This window comes from Gossypium hirsutum, chromosome A04 (assembly GCF_007990345.1).
Source record: "Gossypium hirsutum isolate 1008001.06 chromosome A04, Gossypium_hirsutum_v2.1, whole genome shotgun sequence".
In the NCBI taxonomy this organism is placed as follows: domain Eukaryota; kingdom Viridiplantae; phylum Streptophyta; class Magnoliopsida; order Malvales; family Malvaceae; genus Gossypium; species Gossypium hirsutum.
Genome location: NC_053427.1, coordinates 1,611,360 through 1,636,364, shown reverse-complemented (window position 1 = coordinate 1,636,364; position 25,005 = coordinate 1,611,360). Strand labels below are relative to the sequence as shown.

The following is a 25,005-nucleotide window of genomic DNA, read 5'->3' as shown; positions in this document are numbered from 1 at the left end:
AACAAATATGGCACTCCTTTTTATTGATGGGCACTGTCTTGCACATCCTTGGTCTACCCCACATTTTTAAGAACTTCTGTTACCAAATCTTACTGCAACTAACTTTGGAGAAGTTCAACAATGTTTCTAATTGACTCTGTCTAGGGAACTTTAGGGGATGAGGCCTTAAAGGGGCTCCATTTCTCTCTTATGGTCTTTTTAAGTCTTTTATTATTATTAATCTCACTAATCTTCCCCTTTCCACTCCTTAAATTGCCAAAGTCTATTCAAAATACCAAGGCCTTTGTATCGCTCGCTACTACCGTCACCGGAGGCCTAGGGCAAGCTTCATTGGGCCCCTCCCTTCCAATGAGTCAATGATGTCCTAGTTCTAAAAAACCTGACTTTTCCTTACGAACTAATACTGTTGAAGGCCTATAGTCGACATATTGACCCCCTCTCCGATTCTCAGCTTCAACCGGCCTGACCTTTGTTGGCCCATAATTATTCCATGTCCACTTTTATCTATAGGCCCCTGGATTCCCTTTACCCCATCAGCTGAACGACCCTCACCCTCCTTTTGTTGTTCCAGGCCCAAATGAGATGAGCCTGTTACTATTGTTAAAGACTGAACTACTGGGCTAGCTCTCCTTTGGCCCCTATCAGTCCTCAACCCAGTCCCCTTCCCTTGCACCCCTTCCTCCTCTACTAAGGCTTTCAGTGCTTGGAACCTGGAGGCGCGCAATTTTTTCCGTTGTTTCCCTTCGCCATTCTAGGAGGTTGCCTACATTTCCTCTCCACTAGCATCCACGAGCCATAGTTGCTCGTGTTTATCGTCGACTCAACCGGGTTCAAGGCTACGTTCGTCATATGTTCTTCCTTGCCATTTACACCCCTCCCTTCTGAATCCCCTAGTCTCTTTACCTTATTAGGGCAGAACACTTTCACATGGCCATAACGCCCACACGAGAAACAGGCAATGGGTAGATACTCATATTTTACCCACTACAAAACCCCATTGACCAGCACTTGAGATATCAATGCCTTCTCCAAGTTCACGTACACCGCCATCCCTGCCAACCGCCCTTGAACCCCGTTATCCTTGTTAAAATCGAGCTTAGCAACTTTTCCTATTGTCCTCCTTATTTCCCCCAAAACCTTCCTTTTGTACATATACCCAGGCAGACTCAGAGCTAAATCCAACTTGATCAGCAGAAAAAAACTTACAGGTCAATGGAAATTAATCCATTTTTTCCTATAAAATTACTTATCCTTTTGAAAAGCGTAAATTATTTTTCAGAAAATAGCTCATTTATGAATACTTTTATTTTTATATAAAAATAAACTTGAATCAAGTCTAATATTATTATATTAATAATAAAATTTTAATTTTAAAAAATAAATAATATTTTAATATCAAATATTTTATTTTCCAATATTATTAAAAATACATATTTAATTATTTATATTTTATAATATGATTAATTATTAATTTAATTAATTATTTTAATAAATTATTTAATCTTAAAATTTTATTTTAAAAATAAATTTTAAATAATATTATTCATATATTGTTGAAAATATTTATATTTATATTAATATTTTAATATTAGATATGTATTAAAATTATGAATATATTAATAATAAATGTTTTATAGTGTAAAATATTAATTTTTTTAATTATATAAATATGAATATTTGTTTAAATAATGTTTAGTTTTATTTATCAATTCCAACTCTAATCTATTAATATCTACCCTGATATATGTAATATATGTTAATTAAATTAAGTTTTAATTAGATATTATTTATTATTAACTTTATATATTATATTAATTATTATAAAATATTATCTTATCATAAAATAAATTTCGATTGTTAAAAAGAAATGCTACTATAATATTTTGTAACAAATATAATTTTGTTGTATTTGTTTCACTAAGAACAACTTTTAAAAAATAATTTTAAATTTTTTTATCAAATAACGGAAAATATTTCACACATAATCATTCAAACACTAGAAAAGATCGGCTTTTCTAGAAAATTAATCTATTTTCAAAAATCATTTTTCAAAAATTATTTTTAGTGAAACAAACTTAGCTTAAATTAAAATTCGAAGTTGATTTATCAAATTTGAAATTTTTATAAATTAATTTATTGTTAACTATTAAAATAAAAATATTTGAAGAATATTTTATTTCATTATATTTTATTTTCAAACCACCAAAATCAATATCAAATGGTAAATTTAAATTAAAAAAATAAAAATTGGTGGTAAAATTTAATCAAGTTCAAAGTTTAAAGGCAAAATTTAATCATATAAAAGTTAAGTGGTAAATTTACTAGTGTTCTTAAAGTATAGTGGCAAATATCAATTAAATAGGGTAAATTACACCTAAGGTTACTATATTATTAGTAAATTTACGTTTTAGTCACTCAATTTTAAAAGTTACAAAATAGATGTTAAACCATTCAAAAGTTTTTATTTAAGTCACTGGATTGTTAAGATTTTTTTAAAGCCCGACTAGTGAGCTCTAAGCTACAATTCAACAATTGGTACAATACCCATCGACGAGTAGAATATATCTTAGATATAATTTGATATGAGGACAATATTGGAGATCCAAGAAGAAATCTATTTAGATTTTGTTTCGCACATTCATGACGTTCCAATCAAATGGTGTGAACAGAAAAAGCTATACAACAACAATTTTAATAGTCCAACTACTTAAATGAAAACTTTAGAATAATTTAATGACTATTTTATAACGTTTTAAAATTAAATGACTAAAACGTAAACTTCCGAATAATTTAATAAAATTTACCAATCAAAATAAAGTAAAATAATTAATAAAATTCATATCTTCTTTTTTGATGGACCAAACATTAAGCTTCCATTTCTAAATTTCCTCGTCCATATAAAAACCAAGAAAATAATAATATATATATTATTTTTCTCGATTTGGGCCTATAAACCACTTAAAAGGTAGTAACAAAATCCAAAAATGGCGGCTCCGGCAGTGGAGGGAGTAGCCGTGACGGCCCTCCGATCGGTCCTATTCCGAGTCCGACAGGCAGCTGAACGGGCGGGTACTCAACCCAAACGGGTCCGGGTCGTGGCCGTTTCGAAGACTAAACCCGTGTCACTTATCCGCCAAATTTACGACGCCGGTCACCGCTGTTTCGGCGAAAATTATGTCCAAGAATTTGTTCAAAAAGCCCCTCAGGTATTTTTATGGGAAAATATAAATCCAATTTTGAAAAAATTTCCTTCCTAATTTTCTATTTTTATTATTAATTTTTTTGGCAGCTGCCTGAGGATATTGAGTGGCATTTTATTGGACATTTACAGAGCAACAAAGTTAAAACCCTTCTCGGTATGGTAAAATTTCCCAAATTTTTTTCTCTTATTGAGATTAAATTTAAATATTTTTGCAAGCATTTTTTTACGATTTAATTTAAAGTTGTTCTTTAATTTATAACATAAAATTGTGAAATTGAAATTTGTATCTACAAATTTTGAAAGTAAATTCCAATCTTTATGTAATTTGTTTATTTAGTTTAAATGGTCAAATTTTTATTGATTTTATTATATGAAAAAAAAGACAGAAACAATCTCATAAAATATAATTTAATTTGTATATGATTAGGTATTTTAGTAATTTTATATATGAGTTGATATCAGCTGACTCATGACATCAACTCGGTAAAACACTTATTTTATGTTTGGATTTATTTATAATTTTTTTACTGATAATTCCTTGTCTGCTTTGGTTTTAGCTGTAAAAATAGCATAAGATTGCCATTTTCATTTATGTTTAGCATTGGAAAGGTGTTTTAATGCTTTTTTTTTTTCTTTACTTGAATCAAATAGAAGTAACATATAACCATCGGAGTAAGGTGAGAGTTAGGTGAGATGGTGAGGGTCTCTCCTACCTTAACTAGTAGTCGAGAGTTCAATTCTCGCATTGGGTATGGAGCAACATCTATCCCCTTAATGGGCCTACAGAATACGGAGGATTAATTACCGAGCTCGCTCCGGTTGATACTTTGAGAAATCAAAAAATAATAATAATAAAAGTAACATGTTAAAATTTAATAAATTTTAATTAAACAATCCTTAAATGCTGCCTATAGGCATTTTCATGAAGCTCTTATTAGCTATGCTATTCAGACTCACATGTGAGTGTTGGATGCTGATATGTACCCAGCACAGGTATATTCAACTTTAAGTTAGTTTCTCCACAGGGACGAAGCCAAAAAATTGCTTTAGGAGGGGTAGAGATGAATCACAAATTATTGCTAGGCCAAAGTGCAATTTTACCATTATACTAGCATATAATTTCATAAAATTTTAAGGGATTAAATGACAAATCTACCATTTTGGGCACTGCCTGCCCCCCTTTGTCTTTGCCTCTGTTTCTCCATATATATTTGAAGTATCATATCTCGAAACTCATGTCTGAATACACAATAAAACACTCGAGTATGTTTAGGAAAATGAAGAATCGAAGCAACTTAGCTTATCAATATAATAGTTTCATTCTCTTTAAGTTTGTTGTTTCTCTAAATGCAGGTGGAGTGCCAAATCTAGCCTTTTTTGAGGGTGTTGATAATGAGAAGGTGAAGACTTAGCCCTATCTTTGTTCTTTATTTTTTGTGTATGTAAGGGAAAGTTATGTATTCGGTTTTCGTCTGGGCCGAGTTTTGAGCAATCATACATCTTGTGTTTAGATCGCAAACCATCTTGACCGTGCAGTTTCGAGCCTTGGGAGAAACCCTTTGAAAATTTTTGTACAAGTAAATACAAGTGGAGAACCATGTGAGTCCCTCTAGTTTTAAGATTCGGAATATTCAGTTCGATTTTGTTTGACCTTTGTAGGAATATCATTTAGCGTTATGTATTCAAATCATATGTTTTCCATATGTAAACCTTGTCTAAAAGCCGATAGGACCAATCAATTGATTGCCTTGATGTCGTTTCAGCAAAATCTGGGATAGATCCATCAGGTTGTGTTCGGCTTGCAGAACATGTTAAATCGCATTGTCCGCATTTGGAGTTTTCTGGTTTAATGACGATAGGGATGCCGGACTACACATCAACACCGGAGAACTTCAGGGTAATGAATTAGTCCCTATATCTTTGTTTTCTGATGTTGTTCGTTATTTTGGCACTCCTGAACCCGAATTAGGCTTTCTTCTATTCCTTCCTTTCATATATTCCATCATTGCATAACATGCTTTGGCGTTGTTTTGTATCTTGTGATGAATAGACACTATCAAAGTGTAGAGTTGAGGTTTGTAAGGCACTCGGAATGACAGAAGATCAATGTGAGCTATCGATGGGCATGTCCGGTGACTTTGAACAAGCGGTAAGGAATACCTCTAAGAAAAGTAGAAGTCGGTTTGGTTCGAGTTGAGTCGGGTCAGGGGGGTATGGGGGCAGATACAAGTCTTCTAAAAATTTCATCATGACTCAGATCGATTGAAAACTCTTTAGAAAAAGCTAGAATGTGGATACCATCTGTTCTGTTGTCGTCGATACATACATTTCGTGTTTGATTAAACATCTCTATGCTGATTGCAGCATTGGTGAATGTCACTCACTGGTCTTTTTGCAGATTGAAATGGGGAGTACAAATGTGAGGATTGGGTCCACCATTTTTGGACCAAGGGACTATTCAAAGAAGCAGCCAAATTGATGGCTAAAGAATTTGTTGAATATATATTTATATCCAATTCCATTCTATCATTTATTGACAAAAATTACCACATCCATGTAACTTTTTACTTATATGAAGTGTATTGTATAGCCTTTGTAGTTATTGGCTCACTTATGATGGGACTCACTTCAATCACACTTATGCCAATGAGAAAATTATAAACAAAGTTATCAAGTTTTTATTCTTTTTAATGATTTCTTCTGTACATTTGTTTTCAGAGTCTAAAGTTCAAATATACCCTTTTCAAATTTAATTTTTATATTTTTATTATTACGAATTTAGTTTATCTATTTTTCGGATTTTAAAATTCACATGTAATTGTTAACATTGTTAATTATTTTTGTTAAATTTGAGGGTTTAATTGTTAACAATGTCGTAATAATAAATTTAAATTTAACAAAATAATTTTAATATAGTAAAAATATAAGAATTAAATTTTAAATTTACAAACAACAGGAAAAAAAGCAGTGATCAATTTAAATATTAAAGTAAAATTAAGGTACCACATTGAAAAGCCCTTATTTTTAAAGAGACGGGGAGAATTTCTTTGCCTGAGTCAACTCAAAAACCTCTGATTTAACTCGGTACCCGACTTCTCTTATCTTAAACCTCACTAAAACACTCTGTCGACTCTCTAGCTTTGTCTCAAAACCCAAAAATTTTCTCAGAAATGGCTTCACTTTCTCTCCAACCCAAATTTTCTCTACATCCAAACAACTCAATTCTCCATTTCCACCCCCAAAACAAACCTCAAATAATCTTCTTCACCAGAAAAGTAAAAATAAAGACAAAAACAAAATGCTCTTCTATAGACCCCCAACAACAACAACAAAAGCAACGAGAAAGTTTCACCAGGAAAAAGAAAAGTGTGACTGAAACTGAGAAAGGAGTTGACCCAGTTGGGTTTTTGACGAAATTAGGAATTACCCATAAGGCCTTTGCTCAATTTCTTCGTGAAAGGTATGGTTTTTTTAGTGTTTGGTTAGCAAGAAAGTGAAGGAAAAAAGAGCATGGTTTTATTCGCTGAAAAGAATTTATAAGGAAAAAACTTGGAATGCTTGAGGTGTATGTTTACGATCATTAATCTTAGGGATAAATATCAAATAACTTCGGTCTAATCTGTAATTTGGTACATGAAACTTGAATTGTGTTCGTATATATATCATGAAACTTGAATTATTTGGTAAGTAATATATCAAGGCAAAGTGGATGCTAATCCGATAATATTGTTAGTGATTTATGAAGCAAAGTTCATTAATGATAATGCATATTGGATCGAAGTTCATGAATAATTTTGCTATTTATCCCTTATTTTTGTTGTTAAAGAGATCTAAGTCCCTTTATTTTCCATTCTTTAAGCATTGGATTGTTGTTTATTTTTACTGTCTATTTAGATTATATAGTTTTTGCATTTTATTGTTATTATCTTTTTAAATATGTTTTGTAGGTATAAATCATTGAAGGATCTTAAAGCTGAAATCTTTACACGCCACCTCAATCTTCAAGAGATGGCTTCTGGATTTGAGATATTGGGCACGCATCGACACAAGGAGCATCGAGTGGACTATATGGACTGGGCACCAGGTTTGGCCATAGCTTATATTCTTATCAAATTCGAACCCAGATTTTAGCTCTGAATCGAATTCTTTGTACCATGATTTTACATTAGTTTTTTTCATATGAGCTTTTCAATACCTTTAGATTAGTTTTGACCATTCAGTTTATATCAGTCTTTATCATATTAGCTTTTTATTATGTTTAGCTCTTGTTTAATTTTGGTCGAAAGTTCAGTTTACTTGATTAAGTATGTTACTGGATGGGATTCTTTGTATAACTCCCATCATATGAGCTTTTCAAGTAAAAGTACCATGGTGGACCCTTTAGTAGGAGTTGGATTGCATTTTGCACCCTCTACTCAGAAAATGGGCAAATTAGCCCCTATACCTTAGAGCAAACTGGTCCTTTTGTTAAATTTTACATTGTTTTTGCTGTTAAAAACTGGTCCTTGTACGTCAACATGAGGTACACACGGCACGTCACATGTCACTGTTTTTTATTCCGTCAGCCATGTTAGTTTTTAATAGTATAAATGGATGATATTTTTAACAAAAAGACCAATTTGCCATTTGATCTAACTTATAGGGACTATTTTGCTCATTTTTTAAATAAAAGGGGCAAAATACAATATAACTCCCTAGTACAAGGGCCTCTGTGGTACTTTTACTAAGCTTTTCGATATGTTTACATTAGTTTTGATCATATGAGCTTTTCCATATGTTTAGATCTTATCAATAGTTGGTCACAATTCAGTTTACTTGATTATGTATTTACCTGATGGGACTTTTCATAGCTAGTTTCTCAACATGTATGTACTTGAGAATGTCGGTAAATAAACCTACTCATTTTTGTGTTCAAGCCAATTCTTGTATTCTTTGTCATTGGTAAAAACTGAGTGTGTTATAAACAGGTGCTCGGTACTGTGCACTAGTTGGTGACTTCAACGGTTGGTCACCTACAACGAATGCTGCAAGAGAGGGTCTTTATGGCCATGATGATTATGGATACTGGTTTATAATTCTTGAAGATAAATTGAGGGAAGGAGAAGAACCAGATGAACTGTATTTTCAGCAATATAACTATGTTGATGATTATGATAAAGGAGATAGTGGTGTTACCATTGATGAGGTTTTTCAGAGAGCAAATGATGAGTACTGGGAACCTGGTGAAGACCGCTTTATTAAAAACCGTTTTGAATTGCCAGCTAAGTTATATGAGCGACTATTTGGGCCTAATGGACCTCAAACCATAGAGGAGTTAGGAGAAATACCAGATGCAGAAACCAGATATAAGGCACATAAGGAACTGCATAAAGATGATCCACCAAGTAATTTACCTCCGTTTGATGTGATTGATAATGGAAAAGAGTATGATATTTTCAATGTCGTTGTTGATCCTGCTTGGCAAGAGAAGTTCCGAAATAAGAAGCCTCCCCTGGCATACTGGACCGAGACTCGCAAAGGAAGAAAGGCATGGTTGAAAAAGTACACTCCAGCTATTCCTCATGGAAGCAAGTACAGGGTGTATTTCAATACTCCTGATGGACCCTTAGAACGAGTTCCAGCTTGGGCTAATTTCATTCAACCAGGTAAGTACTCTCGGATCGATAAAATTGACCAGAAAAGCAACATTCCAACAGTTCCAAATGAGTTTTTATGCACTTTGTTTACTATGTTCAGATGCAGAGGGGAAGCAAGCTTATGCAATTCACTGGGAACCGCCACCTGAATACACATACAAGTGGAAACATACAGCAATAAAACCCCCAAAGTCATTGCGCATTTACGAGTGTCATGTTGGAATTAGTGGATCAGAGCCCAAAATATCTTCTTTCAATGATTTTACAGAGAAGGTGCCTCTCCAATTGTTGAATTCTTCATATGTATGTGTTGTGATTTGGTTGTTGTTTTCCTCTCGTTCACACTATGCTTTTCAATTGCAGGTTCTTCCTCATGTAAAGAGAGCTGGATATAATGCAATCCAGTTGATTGGGATCGTTGAACATAAAGATTATTTCACTGTTGGTTATAGAGTGAGTTGAACATTCTTCCCCTTTCCTTTCTTCTCTAAGATTTAACATTTTTATCAATTTGAGTTCCCAAGTTGCTGACTTTGATCTCCACTTCTTTGTTTCAAAACTCCGAATTATGGACTGAGAATCTTCTTGTTTCATGCTTCTCATCTTTATTTTATAGTTATATATGATGTCTAACATTTTTATGGCGATGCAGGTCACTAACTTTTTCGCAGTCAGCAGCCGATATGGCACACCAGAGGACTTCAAGCGTTTGGTCGATGAAGCACATGGTCACTATTTTCTTCAATTCTCTCGTTTCTACATCAATCTTAAAGTTTTAGTTGTATTTGCAAGTGATGAACTAACTGCATCTAAAGCTGCTTTTATCTACTAGAAGTAACTCGTATGACTATAATCATAAAAAGTGAATCAATGACTGACAGGAATTTAGATGATGTGGGATATAAGCTTTAGTGTTAAAGATCCCGAATGTCATAAGTTAAACCGGTAGAATTGAATTGACATAAGGTAGTCTGAAGAGAAATACAAGTTATGCTTATAATAGAAATACTCATAAGATAGGTATTTGTCATGTCTCCTTATATGTTATATTAGGAATGAATACTGCTTCTCTCAGCATATAGTAATCTTTTTTCTGGTTAATAAATGTAATACCTTGCCTTTTCAAACCTTTTTCAGGGCTTGGATTGCTGGTCTTTTTAGACATAGTTCATTCCTACTCTGCTGCAGATGAGATGGTCGGACTATCACGTTTCGATGGATCAAATGATTGTTACTTTCATACCGGTAAACATTTTTCATTTTCATTTTCAATAATCAAGCTGTGTTTGGTATTCGGTTCTTGATCTCGTTTACGTAATAAACTCGCATTTAGTATGATGCCTTCTCAGACATCTTGGGATTTTTGTTTGTGATGTTGATATGAGACATAATATTCATGATCTTCGTAGTTCTTTTCTGGCTTTTTCTGTAGGAATTTATATGAATGAAATAGATTGGCATATAACTGCAGTATGGATAGAATATCGCCTTTTATTTGGTGTATGACAGTTCCTTTCATTATTTCCAACCATCTGCACTTCTAGGTAAACGAGGACATCACAAGTACTGGGGCACCCGAATGTTTAAATACGGTGATCTTGATGTACTGCATTTTCTCCTTTCAAATTTGAATTGGTAAATGTCGTGAATGTTTTTTTTTCTTCTTTTGTTTTTGGCTTTTTGGTTTCGTGAATTGTAAATTGATCTTTCGGGAAGTAACTTATGTTCCTTTTTGGGAAGGCCATATTAGCATTGACGATGAGATAATCCTTGAGCAGGTGGATTTCCGAGTATAAGATTGATGGTTTCCATTTCCATTCGCTAGCCTCAATGCTTTATACACACAACGGCTTTGCTTCATTTACCGGTGACTTGGAAGAGTAAGATATCAATATCTTTCTTTTGTAGCAACCTCCTTCCTGAGTTAAAAGTAGTTGGTTGCATGTAGACTGTCCGATATCCGGGAAGGTTTAGGCAAAAAAAATTAGGCTTGAAAATGGGTGTGGGTTAAAGTTTAAGCCCATTTAAAATGTGCTGGACTTGGGCTCCAACTTTCACGGCCCAACCTAACCCATTTATCACTTTAATAATATCTTAATTTTCTTTTTATATATTATGTAATTTATATCATATGGAAAGTAAAAATATAATAGTATATTTGTAAATATTAAAAGATATGTTATGTATGTTTATTGACGTTCAATCAACATCATATTATTCATTCTGGAAAATTACCATATACACCTAAACCAAAGAAATTTTATGTAAAACTTGGGTGAAGTTTAAGTCCACTATTTAATCCATTGTTCTGTAATCTTTCCCGTGCTCTAGAAGGAATTATTTGATTATTTATGTGCTTTATTGCAGGTACTGTAATCAATATGTTGACAATGATGCTGTAAAATACCTCATTTTGGCAAATGAGATACTTCATGCTCTACATCCTAATATAATAACCATTGCTGAAGATGTAAGTATCGTGATTTTTCGGCTGTCCTTTTCCAGAGAAGCCAAATTGTTTCACTGTTTTTTCTCTAAACTATCTTTGGAAACCAAAATTTTCGTCTAGAATGAACTAGCTACGAAACTGTTCTGTTAGCTAAACCATGTTTGGCATGGTTGATTGTTCATAATGTATGGTCTTAATATTATCTCCGGTACCTTTATTTTCTACATGTTTGGATATGGTATTGCTTCAATCAACTCGGGTCTTTCTTATTTTCAACACCAGGCTGTTCTAGACTTTCATTAAGTGAAACTTTGTTTATTCTCGAGAACATTTTCATATCGAGCTTTATTTATTTCATTTGTGGACTTAAAAATTAATTCCCATCTCCTTTAATGCTCAGGTGACGTTTTACCCTGGATTATGTGAACCGACGTCTCAAGGTGGTCTTGGATTCGATTATCATGTCAATCTCTCTGCATCGGAAATGTGGTTGTCTTTGCTCAAGAACACTCCTGACCATGAGTGGAGCATGAGCAAGGTTGTGTTTGTTGTCTTATATGATTAGTATAGATTCTCAGCATCATGTTGTTATCGCCTATGTTACTCCAAATCTTAATTTTTCTTGAAATACTCATCTCCAACACCCGCGTTTGATACATATTTGGATAAAGTTTAACATACTCATGTATGACACTAACACCCAAGTTCAAGTAACGTGAGGCAGCGGGGGTTCATTCTTTCCAAGTATATATTTTTCTTTCTATTATCGGCAGTAACTCTATGTCCCTTTTTGCAACAGATCACGAGCACATTGCTAGGCAACAAAAATTATGCAGATAAAATGCTTGTCTATGCCGAAAATCACAACCAAGTACCCGTCTTTTCTTATACATCAAAAGCTTTATTTGAATGGATTAAGTTCTCAAGCTATAAATATGTTAGAATGATGCTAACAAGCCATTAATATCTTGTATGTCAGTCGATATCCGGAGGGCAGTCATTGGCAGAGATTTTACTGAGTCAAGGAAATGACAAAGCTCCTCAATCAAATGAATTATTGCTAAGAGGATCTTCGTCACTCAAGGTATTCGATATTTCCACTTGCTTTTTTACTCTTTGCTACATATTTGGGTCATCTTTGTTGATCTTTCGTATTCATTTTCTTTTTGACAGTCTATAGAACTAGCCCTTTTTGTCTCCATAATATAAGACGTACCGGTTAAATCATCAAGCATTATTTTAGAACGATTTTTTATAATGAGTATATCTCTGCCAAACATATACCTCTATGTGACACTCACTCTGAAGTCCAAGTAACTTAACTTTAACATAGTACGAGTAACTTCAGTGATTTTATCTGGTATGTTGATTCCTAATCGGTTTTGTTTCCATTAAACTAGATGATCAAACTGATTACATTCACGATCGGTGGCCGTGGGTATCTGAACTTCATGGGGAATGAGTTCGGGCATCCAAAAGTGAGGATGATTTTCCTTCTACTTTTCCTAGAAGACTTTGTTTCTTGTGATTAACGGTCTTTCGATTTTCCAGAGGGTTGAGTTCCCAATGCCGAGCAACAACTTCTCATTTTCGCTGGCTAACCGATGCTGGGATCTTCTAGAAAAGGAAGGAGTATATCAGGATTTATTTCGGTTTGATAAGGTAACAGAACCCAATTACTGTAGGGTAGAGCCCTTTTTATTGACACGTGCGTGTTCTAAGCTCAGGTTTCTTTACGCTTCTTGCAACTTAAGAATCAGAAAATGTGCTAGAACTACTAATGTGTATCCATTAATTCGATTACGTTTTCCCTTTGGCTGCAAATTTCAAGCAAAAATAGGCATTGGTCACGAAATCATACTTTTTTCTTTGCAACTTTTAGGACATGATGAAATTGGACAAAAACGAAAAGGTACTTTCGAGAGGATTGCCGAACATCCACCATGTGAAAGACACTAATATGGTATAATGCCTTCGATCCCTCTCCCGTATTCAGCTCAGCTATTTGACAGATTAATACGATATAATTTTCTTATTAATTTAATTACTCGTATATACACAGGTAATATCCTACTTAAGAGGTCCTCTTCTTTTCGTTTTCAATTTTCACCCCACAGATTCTTATGAAAGATACTGCATCGGTGTGGACGAAGCCGGCGAGTATCAGGTAAAGAATAAGTTTTCTTGGGGGTTAATATACTATTTGATACCTAAATTTGACTTTAATGTTCAATTTGATACCTGAGTTCGGCTTCAATGTTGACTTTGTAACCTGAATGCTTTCAATTTGGTACCTTTGGTACTTACAATTTCTTCTTTGTCTCAATTAAGTACCTATATATTTTTTTACTAAAGCACACGTAACAAACATTTATTGGGCCACGTGATGCTATTTGGTCTGGATACCAAATTGTACCTTGAAATCAAACTCAGGTACCAAATTGGAGCAAAAAGAAAAACTCAAGTTCGAAATTAAACTTTGAAGCCAAACTCAAGTATCAAATGATACATTAACCCTTTTCTTGGGTTATGAAATTTCTTCTTCATGAATAGACAATAGTTTCTCTTCACAACTAGGCATGACCACAGATACACGAAGAGGGAAATCTAAACTAATGGACATAACTTCTTTTGTGTTTGTGGTCGTGTAAGTTCAGTGTTTGTTTGTTTCGAGGAATTCTCGAGCTCATGCAGCATGAATAGTTTACGGTCTAGTAACCATCCTATGCATTTCAAAATGGAGCTCAAATATCGTACGGTGTTACAGGTCATACTGAACACCGATGAAAGAAGATATGGAGGTCAGGGGATTGTAAAAGAGGAACAGTATCTTCAACGAACCATTAGCAAAAGGTAGTTATCGACTTCCCTGATATAATCTTACTGTATTTTATAGTAACAATCTATCATCTGAATTTTCGCAGGGTTGATGGTCTACGAAACTGCATCAAGGTTTCACTGCCAAGTAGGACTGCACAGGTCGGTAAAACTCGGATGAAATTATGGTGTTGTTTCTCATTTTTATGAGTTCAATTCAATCTAAACCTTTCCGACTTTATGTATTTGCTGCTGTTAACCTTGGTGCAAGCAAAGATTTGGACTCATTTGAACAGAAATCTTCATTGAACCAAATGTTGTTCTACCAAATCCAGTATGTCAGTCAAGTTCTGGGGATTTTTCTTTTTTATCTTAATCGGCATTCCGGTTTTTGCAGGTGTACAAGTTAAGCCGGATTTTGAGAATATGAAGATGGTTTTTACTCTCGAAAGAAGTTCGATCTTGATCCGACGAACGTACCATGAGTAATATAGTTTATAATCGTGAAGGGTTTGTTAGGGGTTAGTGTAGAATTTCAGCATATATATATATATAGAAGAGGAATCTACTTACACCGATGTAAAAGTATAATTTTATACCATTTCGTATATTTTTGTACGTTTAATATTTTAACTATTCAACTGTTAAATGTGTCAATATGATTGTACATGTAAATTTTCAAACCAATCTAATGTCTATCATATCAATATAAAAAAGTATAAATATTAATATTTATTGAACGGGTGAAAGTTTTTAGCAAAATAAATAGTTAGAGAATTTTAATTTATATCAATTTATCATGCATGATCTAATTAATATAAATATTTTATTTAATTATATTTTGTCCCTCTATTAAAAAAATAAAAAAAATTAATCCATGTACATAGTGTTAAAAGGAGCAAAGCGATTTTTTCTATTAAAATATTCATCTATTTGTACAGTTGTTGAAATTGGTGTCGTTGACAAAATAATAAGTAATTGATATGTGCCTTGCCATGTGTACTTTATGGTAACCTACAAGGATTATTTTTTACAACAAAAGGGATGAATTTTCATCGTCAGTAGAGGTGCTCATGGGTCATTTTGTGAGTAGAAAAGGTACTAACTCGTTTACACTTTGATCTAATAAATAGGTACTAATTTGGTCATTTTGTGAGTAGAAAAGGTAAAATACAATCTGATTTTTAATACAAAAATCTTCATATTACTTTCATCGTCAGTAGAGGTGCTCATGGGTCGGATCGTATTTGGGTTAGACCTAAGCATGATATTAACATACTTTATACTTGTCTAAGCCCAGTTCGGCCCGAAATATGGGCTTAAAATTTTGGCCAAACCCACTCATATTTATAAAAGACTTAACTCAAATTCATTTTAGGTTCGCCCATATTATTTTTATTATTATTTATAGTATATTATTTTAATATTAATAAATTTATACAATTCTTATTTATTAAAATTTTTTATATAGTCATCTTAACATTATTTTAATGTTTTATATTATAGTACAATATATTTAGTATGAGTTTTTTTTAATGTGTTCTAAAAATCATAATATAAAGTACTATAAACTTAAAAATTGATCGAGTTGGGTTGGGCTTGGGCCTTGAATGTCAAAGCCTAATCCTGACCCATATATTCAAATGGATCTAATTTTTTATCTAAGCCAATTTTTTGGGTCTAATATTTTTATCCAAATCATCCTAAATTTCGGGTGAACCTTCAGGTAGGGGTGTGCAAATTTCGGGTAAAACCGAATTAATTCGGTCGGGGATCGGTTAAATTTTTTTTGAAAATTCAGTTAACAGTTAATTCAGTTAACCGAATTCAGTTCAAAGTTAGTCGGTTAATTGAATTAACCAAATTAATCGAACTTAATAAATAATATTATAATATATAAGTATTAGCCCACTGCCGAATCTGGCCCCAACCACTAACTCACCCCCAAAACTTTTAAGTCCTACCCAATATTAACCCAATCCAATATATAAACTCAACACAATCTTAAAAAGTACAAATAATTTAAATAATTTAATAATTTAATAAATAAAAATAAAAATTCTAAAAATCACGCACTGTCACCTCTGTGAACATGTAACAGCCCGATTTTGAGCCTAGTCGGAACAGTGGTTTTGGGACCACTATTCCGAGGCCAGAGAAAATTATTTTAGTATTATTTTATGTGTTATAATATAATTTTATAAGTGCATGTAAATTTTGGTAAGTTAATTTTAGCGATTCTAGTCCAATTTCGAAAAATGGCTAAATCGCGTAAAAGGTAAAAGTTGTATTTTGATGCCTAAAAGTATTAAATTGCCTTGTATCTTAAATTGGGGGGTTTTTAAAGTGAAATTAGGCCATTTAAAGAGTGATGGCCGGCCATGAGACAAGGAATTAAATGGTCAAACATGTTAGGTAAGTGTTGGGTGACTTATTTGACAAATAAGTAATAAAATAAAGAAAAGAAAATATCATATTTTCTTCATCTTCTCTCCACCGAAAAATGGCAGCAAAAAAGGGTTTAGAAGCTGAAAACTTTCAGCAAAGAAACCCCTTTATAGTAAGTGATTTTAATGCTTTTTTTCTTGATGATTTTTACATTTTTGGAACCCCTAAAGCATGAGCTTTCATATGAGGAGTCTATTTTGCAAAATGATGAAGAGTCTAGGGTTTTGCCATGAGAGCAAATGTGTTGTTTGCTGTGTTTTTATGGAAGATTATGAGTCCTAGTTGTCTAATAAACAACTTTTGTGAAAGAAATTGCATGAAAACACCTTAAAAAGGGCTAGATTGCTAAGTTGTAAAATGAGTTGTAAGTGTGTGAAATAGTTGAAATTATGAGTTGCTACAGTTATGAAAATGGTTCATCTAGACTTAAGGAGTAAAGGAATGTGATAAAAATTATTTTACGAGCCTAGGGGTAATTTGGTAATTTTGGCAAAATATAGGGGCAAAATTGTAAAAATTGCCCAAGTGTGTCAATGGACTAATTTGATCAGTACATTGTTTTAACTAGCTAAGTGTGATGTTTTAGATGTTGAAAAATGCGATTTGGGCCTAGAACGGGGAGAAACAATTTATGGACGATTATGTATTTTCACCTTTGTGGTATTGAGGTAAGTTTGTATGTAAACAATACCATGCTATACATGTATTTAAATGTTATCATTACATGAATTGTACAAATATTAATGTGTATGTGATTAATAGAAATATGATAAGACAAAGCCTTAATAGACGAGGAAAAATCCCATTTGAACCTTGGGAATAGAATAGGATACGAGTGACATGTCACTAGGAATTATGAGTCTAGATGACTAGCTCGAGAGTGAGCATTGAAATGTTATGAGATATGAGGTAGCTTTAGCTACAATTAAGGCACTTATGTGCAAAGGCTTTTCCGAGTATCCAATTAGTATTCCAAGTGTTCAACGGGTAATCCAAGGAAAGAGTTGATGATAGTCCCAATGAGGTAAGTCATTGGTGAGTATGCACTTGAGTTATGTTACAAGTTGTGCAAGTATGTATACTAAGCCTATGAGAATGCCTTGATATGTGATGATCTATGATGCATAATATGTGTTCTTACCATGATGGATGAAATGATGTTGTATTAATTTTGTGAACAATGATAATGAATGAGTAACTTAGCCTTGACAGATTTGAGTTACTGCAGTAGTGTAACTTTGAAAATACACTAAAAATAATGGAAAATGAGTTAGAGGTAGAATAAAATATGGAATTAAAGCTTAATGAGTCTATTTTCACATGAAAGAAACATAGGAAGAAAAAGAATTCTATATTGTGTGATATTTGAATTCTTGTGAAACAGGGTCTGAATGAATTCGAGATCCCCTATTCTGACTTTATAAATTCACCATAAATTTTACAAAAATTATTAAGAGTCATACCTTACATTCATGGATTCCTTATTGAGTCTATTTTTAAGGGAAACAAATTTCATGGTTGTTGGAATTCTGTACAGGGAGAAATTCGGTTTGTAGTACACAGGGGTCAGAGTAGTCATACCCTGAAATAGGGGAGACTTTAACTAATAAACTATACTAAATGGCCCAACAAAAAATTCTATAAAAACATTAGTAAGTATACATATGAGTCTAGTTTCAATAGAAATAGACGATAACATTATTCTAGTCTTGTACTATGAGATAATTGAACTTTAGTGTAGAAGGGTTGAAACTGTCAGATAGTGAATTAGGAGAAAACTTGAGGAATAAACTGTACTAATTGGCTAGCCAAAAATTCTGGAAATTTTATGGAAGAAAGATAAATGAGTCTAGTTTCAGGAAAAATTTACAGAACTTAATTCGGAGTTTCGTAGCTCTAGAGATAAATAATTTAGTGACTGTTGCTCAGGAAGATAGCTTGTAGTGAACTTGAGAATATGTTGTAAACATTGATAAAACAAGTTAATGAGTTGCTTATTGTTTTCATATGAACTTACTAAGCGAAAGCTTACCCCCTCTTCTTTCCCATGTTTTCTAGAGTTGCCAGGTTAGCTCGGGTTGGAGGCCGTCAGAGATATTATCGCCCTGTCGAGTTAACGCTATCGGCGTAAGTAAACTCAAGTGATTCGAGTCTATGGCATGTATAGGGTTTTAATGTGAGTATGTAGTATTATGATTTAGCCAAAGGCATTGGCTTGTTATTAAGGTAGTATTGTAATATTATGATTTAGCCAAAGGCATTGGCTTGTTATTAAGGTAGTGTTAGTCATGTAAATCGGCCTATGTCGGCTAATGACGTTATGGGCTCATATGATTATTCTTATGCATGTATGTTATTATCTCTTGTGATGTGGCTTACAACATGTATGCCTAGAGATTGAATTGAGATTCATTGATGAGCTAATAACTAATGCAAGATTAAGTGATTGGTAAATAGTTAATAATGCTTCATGAATGGTTTGTGGATATGATTATGCATGTTTTGTGATGGACATGAGGTTTGATGACATATTGATAGCTATAGCATTAATGTGGTAAAGATGAAAGAAAAACTTATTGCAATGGTTGCATGTGAAATTACCATGGCCATGTCATGTTAGGAATGTTAAATGCCTAATTTTGCCATGTTGTATGCTATTGTATAAGTATGCATGCATGTGTTGTGAGTGTGACAAAATGGCTTGGAAAATAGCCTTGTATTTGTCCAGGTTTTTGGACATGGGTTCAGGACACGGGCGTGTGCTCTATACCTACACGGGCGTGTGGAGCCTTGATGCAAAAGATTTTCTAAGTTTTTCATGAGTTCTCGGTTGGGTCCCGAACCATCTCGAATGCATGTATTGGGCCTCGTAAGCTCGCATAAGGGACAGATTGCATGTGAAAAGAAAAGTTTTTAATTGTTTGAGATTTCTTGGCCCTGTTTAGTATAGAAGTGTTAGTAACACCTCGAACCCCGTCCCGGCGTCTGATACAGGCGAGGGGTGTTACATTTAGTGGTATCAGAGTATGGTTTAGTCAATTCTCATATTAACCTAGCGTAAGAGAGTCTAGCTATACATGCCATAGTATTACTCGTGATAGTGTGATATCTCTCGGCCCTAACAGAACTGTTGGTTAAGACAGGAACGAGTTCCAACTGAGTAAATCTTGATAGAGATAAGAGTAAACTTGAGATTATTGAATCATGCTTGTGATATGCTGAAAATGAGAAAGGTATGAAAAGAAATTCATGACTTTTACATGACCTAGTATTCATTATGTGATACTCTTGAGTTAAAGAATGTGAAATAGTGGAGTAAAACACAGTTAAGTTGTGAAAAGCTCTTTTATGCATGTTAGTATTCATACGATGTTAAATGTCCAACTTGATTTGGCCAAGTGTTTATAAAAAGAAAGAAATTTGCTTGAAATGACAGAATTTATGTATGAATGCTTTTATTGCATGATTAGTAATCAGTATATACATGAGGTTGACATTTATGTCTAGATTAATGAAGTCAAGATACTGAAATGTTATGCCTTATAATCTGAATTACAGAATCATAAATGTCACAATAGCATGAAAGTTGTAATGAAAGATCAAATTGGGTGGAACGCAGGTAATGAGTACGATCGTTCACTAATGAATTGACGGAAAAGACCATGGTTGGACCATGGCAATACATGAGATTGTGAGCCAGTGTAAGACCATGTCTGGGACATAGCATCGACATTGAGACGAGGGCTAGTGTAAGACATGTCTGGGACATGCATCGGCCTCGAGATGTTAGCTAGTGTCAGACATGTCTGGAACATGCGTCAGCTACGAGATGTCCTAGTGTAAGACATGTCTGGGACATGCATAGGCACGGTTACATGTGTTAGTGTAAGACCTGTCTGGGACACGGCATCGACACAGATGGATGAGAGCTAGTACAAGACCATAGTTGAACTATGGCATCAAGTAAGTGATGTACTCAAAACTATAAGACGTTCTCCAATTTGATAAATATTGGCAAGTGATTAAGACTAATATGGGAATTTGATCTAAACATTAAGGGTAATTTGAGAAAAAGAAATGAAAGTTTGAGTTATGATAAATTCACTTATGTTTAGCTAATATTCGCATGAAATAAAGTTGCATGTATTATTGAAATATGTGAAAATGTGTTTATAACAAGTTGGAAACTTGAAATGTTTGAATCAATATGCGTAAAGCTATGTTGTTGTGAATATGTATTTTCTTGAGAGTTAAAAGTTTAGAGGCTTTACAATCTTCGCCTCCTTACCAGAATAGAGTTATACGACAAGATTTTCGAGAGATATGTTGCATAAGCTTGCAAAAGTGAAACTAAATAGTACAATAATGGGATAGTATGGGATTAGTGAAGAGAAAATTAGTTAGAGAAATAATGTCGGACTTGCACAAATGTCTGAGTATGACGGATTCAATTAAACAAAAGTGATGGCTATCTTTCTCTTCTGAGTATTCTATGTTTTCCTCAATTCTGGGAAATACGTATGGTTATCCCTTTCGAATGGAAATTCTATCATACGAGGATGCTAGTGGCTGTGATATTAGATGAAAAGCTCTATTGGTCCAATTAGTTATGATTGACATTTTCCCCATCTCTTCAGATTTCTATTTTGATATATTGAAATGAAGTTGATAGTAAAAATCTATGTGAGATTATTCTGATGTTCTATTGATTATGGTTTATATATATACGAGAATTATATTATCTCTGTTATGAAGAATTCTGGAGTGTACAGACAGTAGTTTCCTTCTGGTTTTCTCTAAGGGATTTTCCGGATCATCTTTATTATTTTCTTTTGGATTATATTCTCGAATTTCTGGTATAGTATTATATCTTGGAATTTCTTATATTGCTTTTTCTCTTGTTCTTGTTTCGAGAATTATCAAGCTTGGCTTATCTTTACGAGTAATCTTTGACTTGCGATATTAGAATCTGTTATGATTAAGCTTCTGGCTCGACCATATAAGTGTGGAGATTTCAGTGTCGAGATTTCTTTAAAATTCTTGGGGTAAAGAATGGTTATTCTGCAAAAGTAAATCTGAGTTATGTGCATTTAAGTTTATTCTCTGGTTTGAGAATACCGTTACGTGTTCCTTGGTAAGTAGTCGTACAGTCAGAAATGATGAGGTTTTATTCTTATAAGTATGATACAGAAGACATAATTAGTTGGATTTCTCTCATTCGAGAGATGTTGTATAAGTGAAGTTGTTCTGATTAGTAAAGAGACCACATCTATGAAGTTAGAATCATTTGATTCATGTTAGTAGAGTTTCTAAACAGTTGATGATCAGAGTATAAAAATGTGGCTATAAGTGGTAAATTAAACAAGTACAGCATGATTCGACTTTTAATTTGGAATTTCAAGGAAGATTTGATTTCTGGTTTTTGTTATTATTATTTCAGAGTAAGATTAAGGTACTGAGAAACTCCAGGCTATTAAGATTAAGGTACTGAAAAACTCCAGGCTATGCAGAGAATTGTGTACAGAGTTCACAGCAGTCTTTTATCTATTCTTACAAAGGATGTTAAATTGACTACAGAGTAAAGCCGAATATCAAATGCACCTGAGACTATTACTGTCAGTGATGATATTGGAAGGAAAATAAGAGAGTACTGTTATGAAATTTCGTATCAGGATATCTCTCATTCCCGAGAAAAAGGAGGAATGCTAGTTGAATTATGATAGATTGATGATAGTAGTCTGCATGACTATTGTGGTTTATACAGAGGTAATGTTAGACGGGTTTGGACAAGTTGTGCTTCTAAGCTTATAGTTCTTAGAAAGTCAGTTTTCAGTATTTTGAATTAAGCCGAGAATTTTATGGTAATTGTGGAAAGGTTACAGAAATCCTAAGTATGAGCTTCAACTGAGTTGTTTTGTAAGTTTTGAGAAAAAGATATAAGTGACTCGTGAAAGTTGAGAGCAACTTTTTCTGGTAAGATTTTCAGGGACGAAAATCCCTAAAAGGGGGAAAAAATGTAACAGCCCGATTTTGGGCCTAGTCGGAACAGTGGTTTTGGGACCACTATTCCGAGGCCAGAGAAAATTATTTTAGTATTATTTTATGTGTTATAATGTGATTTTATAAGAGCATGTAAATTTTGGTAAGTTAATTTTAGCAATTTCTAGTCCAATTTCGAAAAATTACTAATCGCGTAAAAGGTAAAAGTTGTGTTTTAATACCTAAAGGTGTTAAATTGGCTTGTATCTTAAATTTGGGATCTTTAAAGTGAAATTAGGCCATTGAAAGTGTGATGGTCGGCCATGGGAGACAAAATTGTTGAAAAGTCAAAATTAGGTGAAATTTGGTCACTAATTTTGACTAGTTTTATTATTAACAAATCAAAAAGAAAAAGCTATCATTTTTCTCTTCCCCTTCACCGAAATATGCAGCAAAGAAAGGGTTTTGAAGCTGGAAAATTTCAGCAACATATTTCCCTTGCTTGTAAGTGATTTTAATGTCTTTTCTTGATGATTTTTGTATTTTTTGGAACCCCTAAAGCATAAGCTTTCAAATGAGGGGACTATTGTGCAAAATGATAAAGAGTCTAGGGTTTTGCCATGAGAGTAAATGTGTTGTTTGCTGTGTTTTTATGGAATATTATGAGTCCTAGTTGTCTAATAAACAACTTTTGTAAAAGAAATTGCATGAAAACACCTTAAAAAGTGCTAGATTGCTAAGTTGTAAAATGAGTTGTAAATGTGTGAAATAGTTGAAATTATGAGTTGCTATAGTTATGAAAATGGTTCATCTAGACTCAAGGAGTAAATAAGTGTGATAAAAATTATTTTACGAGCCTAGGGGTAATTTGGTAATTTTGGTAAAATATAGAGGCAAAATTGTAAAAATTGCCCAAGTGTGTCAATGGACTAATTTGATCAGTACATTGTTTTAATAAGTTAAATGTGATGTTATAGATGATGAAAATTGAGATTTGGACCTAGAACAGAAAGAAATCGATTTATGGACGACTATGTCTTTTCACCTTTGTGGTATCGAGGTAAGTTTGTATGTAAACAATACCATGCTATACATGTATTTAAATGTTATCATTACATGAATTGTACAAATATTAATGTGTATGTGATTAATAGAAATATGATAAGATAAAGCCTTAATAGACGAGGAAAAATCCCGTTTGAACCTTAGGAATAGAATAGGATACGAGTGACATGTCACTAGGAATTATGAGTCTAGATGACTAGCTCGAGAGTGAGCATTGAAATGTCGTGAGATATGAGGTAGCTTTAGCTACAATTGAGGAACTTATGTGCAAAGGCTTTTCCGAGTATCCAATTAGTATTCCAAGTGTTCAACGGGTAATCAAAGGCACAAAATGTAACACCCCTCGCCCGCATACGACGCCGGGACGGGGTTCGAGGTGCTACCTGACTTTTACTAACACTTCTATACTAAACAGGGCCAAGAATGGTTTGTGGGTATGATTATGCATGCTTTGTGATGGATATGAGGTTTGATGACATGTTGATAGCTATAGCATTAATGTGGTAAAGATGAAAGAAAAACTTATTGCAATAGTTGCATGTGAAATTACCATGGTCATGTCATGTTAGAAATGTTTAAGTGCCAAATTTTGCCATGTTGTATGCTATTGTATAAGTATGTGTGCATGTGTTGTGAGGGTGACAAAATGGCTTGGAAAATAGCCTTGTATTTGTCTAGGTTTTTGGACATGGGTTCAGGACACGGGCGTGTGCTCTATACCTACACGGGCGTGTGCAGCCTTGATGCAAGAGATTTCCTAAGTTTTTCATGAGTTCTCGGTTGGGTCCCGAACCATCTCGAATGCATGTATTGGGCCTCGTAAGCTCGCATAAGGGACAGGTTGCATGTGAAAAGAAAAGTTTTTAATTGTTTGAGATTTCTTGGCCCTATTTAGTATAGAAGTGTTAGTAAAAGTCAGGTAGCACCTCGAACCCCGTCCCGGCGTCGGATGCGGGCGAGGGGTGTTACATTTAGTGCCTTGGATTACCCGTTGAACACTTGGAATACTAATTGGATACTCGGAAAAGCCTTTGCACATAAGTGCCTCAATTGTAGCTAAAGCTACATCATATCTCATGACATTTCAATGCTCACTCTCGAGCTAGTCATCTAGACTCATAATTCCTAGTGACATGTCACTCGTATCCTATTCTATTCCCAAGGTTCAAACGAGATTTTTCCTCGTCTATTAAGGCTTTGTCTTATCATATTTCTATTAATCACATACACATTAATATTTGTACAATTCATGTAATTATAACATTTAAATACATGTATAGCATGGTATTGTTTACATACAAACTTACTTCGATACCACAAAGGTGAAAAAGACGTAATTATCCCTTAATCGATTTCTTTCCGTTCTAGGTCCAAATCTCGATTTTCATCATCTAAAACATCACATTCAA

General features: G+C 33.7%; 2 protein-coding genes and 1 long non-coding RNA gene across 5 annotated transcripts; all 3 read left to right on the top strand.

Moving 5' to 3' along the window:
* Window positions 1-2,852: 2,852 nt before the first annotated feature.
* LOC107932740 (pyridoxal phosphate homeostasis protein) lies at window positions 2,853-5,893 on the top strand. 2 transcript variants are annotated; one of them, XM_016864827.2, is made up of 7 exons: window positions 2,853-3,206; window positions 3,290-3,356; window positions 4,556-4,602; window positions 4,714-4,801; window positions 4,966-5,099; window positions 5,253-5,351; window positions 5,601-5,893. In XM_016864827.2, exons 1-7 carry the CDS (start codon window positions 2,985-2,987, stop codon window positions 5,679-5,681), a joined length of 738 nt encoding a protein of 245 aa, XP_016720316.2. In that variant the 5' UTR covers window positions 2,853-2,984; the 3' UTR covers window positions 5,682-5,893. The 2 variants fall into 2 exon arrangements, with proteins under 2 accessions (XP_016720316.2, XP_040966635.1); XM_041110701.1 differs by having other exon boundaries at window positions 2,901-3,206; window positions 5,567-5,893.
* Window positions 5,894-6,222: 329 nt separating this feature from the next.
* On the top strand, window positions 6,223-14,837 carry LOC107932778 (1,4-alpha-glucan-branching enzyme 3, chloroplastic/amyloplastic). Of its 2 annotated transcripts, XM_016864874.2 has the most exons (20): window positions 6,223-6,662; window positions 7,150-7,286; window positions 8,170-8,847; window positions 8,939-9,111; window positions 9,202-9,291; window positions 9,491-9,566; window positions 9,976-10,083; window positions 10,383-10,473; window positions 10,617-10,718; window positions 11,206-11,308; window positions 11,688-11,825; window positions 12,087-12,158; window positions 12,267-12,371; window positions 12,688-12,765; window positions 12,839-12,949; window positions 13,170-13,250; window positions 13,350-13,454; window positions 14,055-14,140; window positions 14,212-14,266; window positions 14,502-14,837. In XM_016864874.2, the coding sequence occupies exons 1-20, from the start codon at window positions 6,373-6,375 to the stop codon at window positions 14,532-14,534; spliced, it is 2,712 nt and encodes a 903-aa protein (XP_016720363.2). In that variant the 5' UTR covers window positions 6,223-6,372; the 3' UTR covers window positions 14,535-14,837. The 2 variants fall into 2 exon arrangements, 1 of the variants encoding a protein (XP_016720363.2); XR_001693488.2 differs by lacking the exon at window positions 14,502-14,837 and having other exon boundaries at window positions 13,405-13,454; window positions 14,212-14,271.
* A 1,688-nt stretch (window positions 14,838-16,525) lies between these two features.
* LOC107932751 (uncharacterized) lies at window positions 16,526-24,301 on the top strand. Its single transcript, XR_001693480.2, has 4 exons — window positions 16,526-16,664; window positions 17,139-17,220; window positions 18,611-19,070; window positions 24,064-24,301. It is a non-coding gene; the product is annotated as an uncharacterized lncRNA (long non-coding RNA).
* The last annotated feature ends 704 nt before the right edge of the window (window positions 24,302-25,005 follow it).

What these genes read in the sequence shown, in the direction of transcription:
- LOC107932740 (XM_016864827.2), top strand. Translation starts at nt 2,985, where the DNA reads ATGGCGGCTCCGGCAGTGGAGGGAGTAGCCGTGACGGCCCTCCGATCG. An exon ending in AGGGTGTTGATAATGAGAAG is followed by an intron (nt 4,603 to 4,713) that starts GTGAAGACTTAG and finishes TCTTGTGTTTAG; the next exon opens with ATCGCAAACCATCTTGACCG. An exon ending in CCGGTGACTTTGAACAAGCG is followed by an intron (nt 5,352 to 5,600) that starts GTAAGGAATACC and finishes GTCTTTTTGCAG; the next exon opens with ATTGAAATGGGGAGTACAAA.
- LOC107932778 (XM_016864874.2), top strand. Translation starts at nt 6,373, where the DNA reads ATGGCTTCACTTTCTCTCCAACCCAAATTTTCTCTACATCCAAACAAC. An exon ending in CTCCTTTCAAATTTGAATTG is followed by an intron (nt 10,474 to 10,616) that starts GTAAATGTCGTG and finishes ATCCTTGAGCAG; the next exon opens with GTGGATTTCCGAGTATAAGA. An exon ending in TAATAACCATTGCTGAAGAT is followed by an intron (nt 11,309 to 11,687) that starts GTAAGTATCGTG and finishes TTTAATGCTCAG; the next exon opens with GTGACGTTTTACCCTGGATT.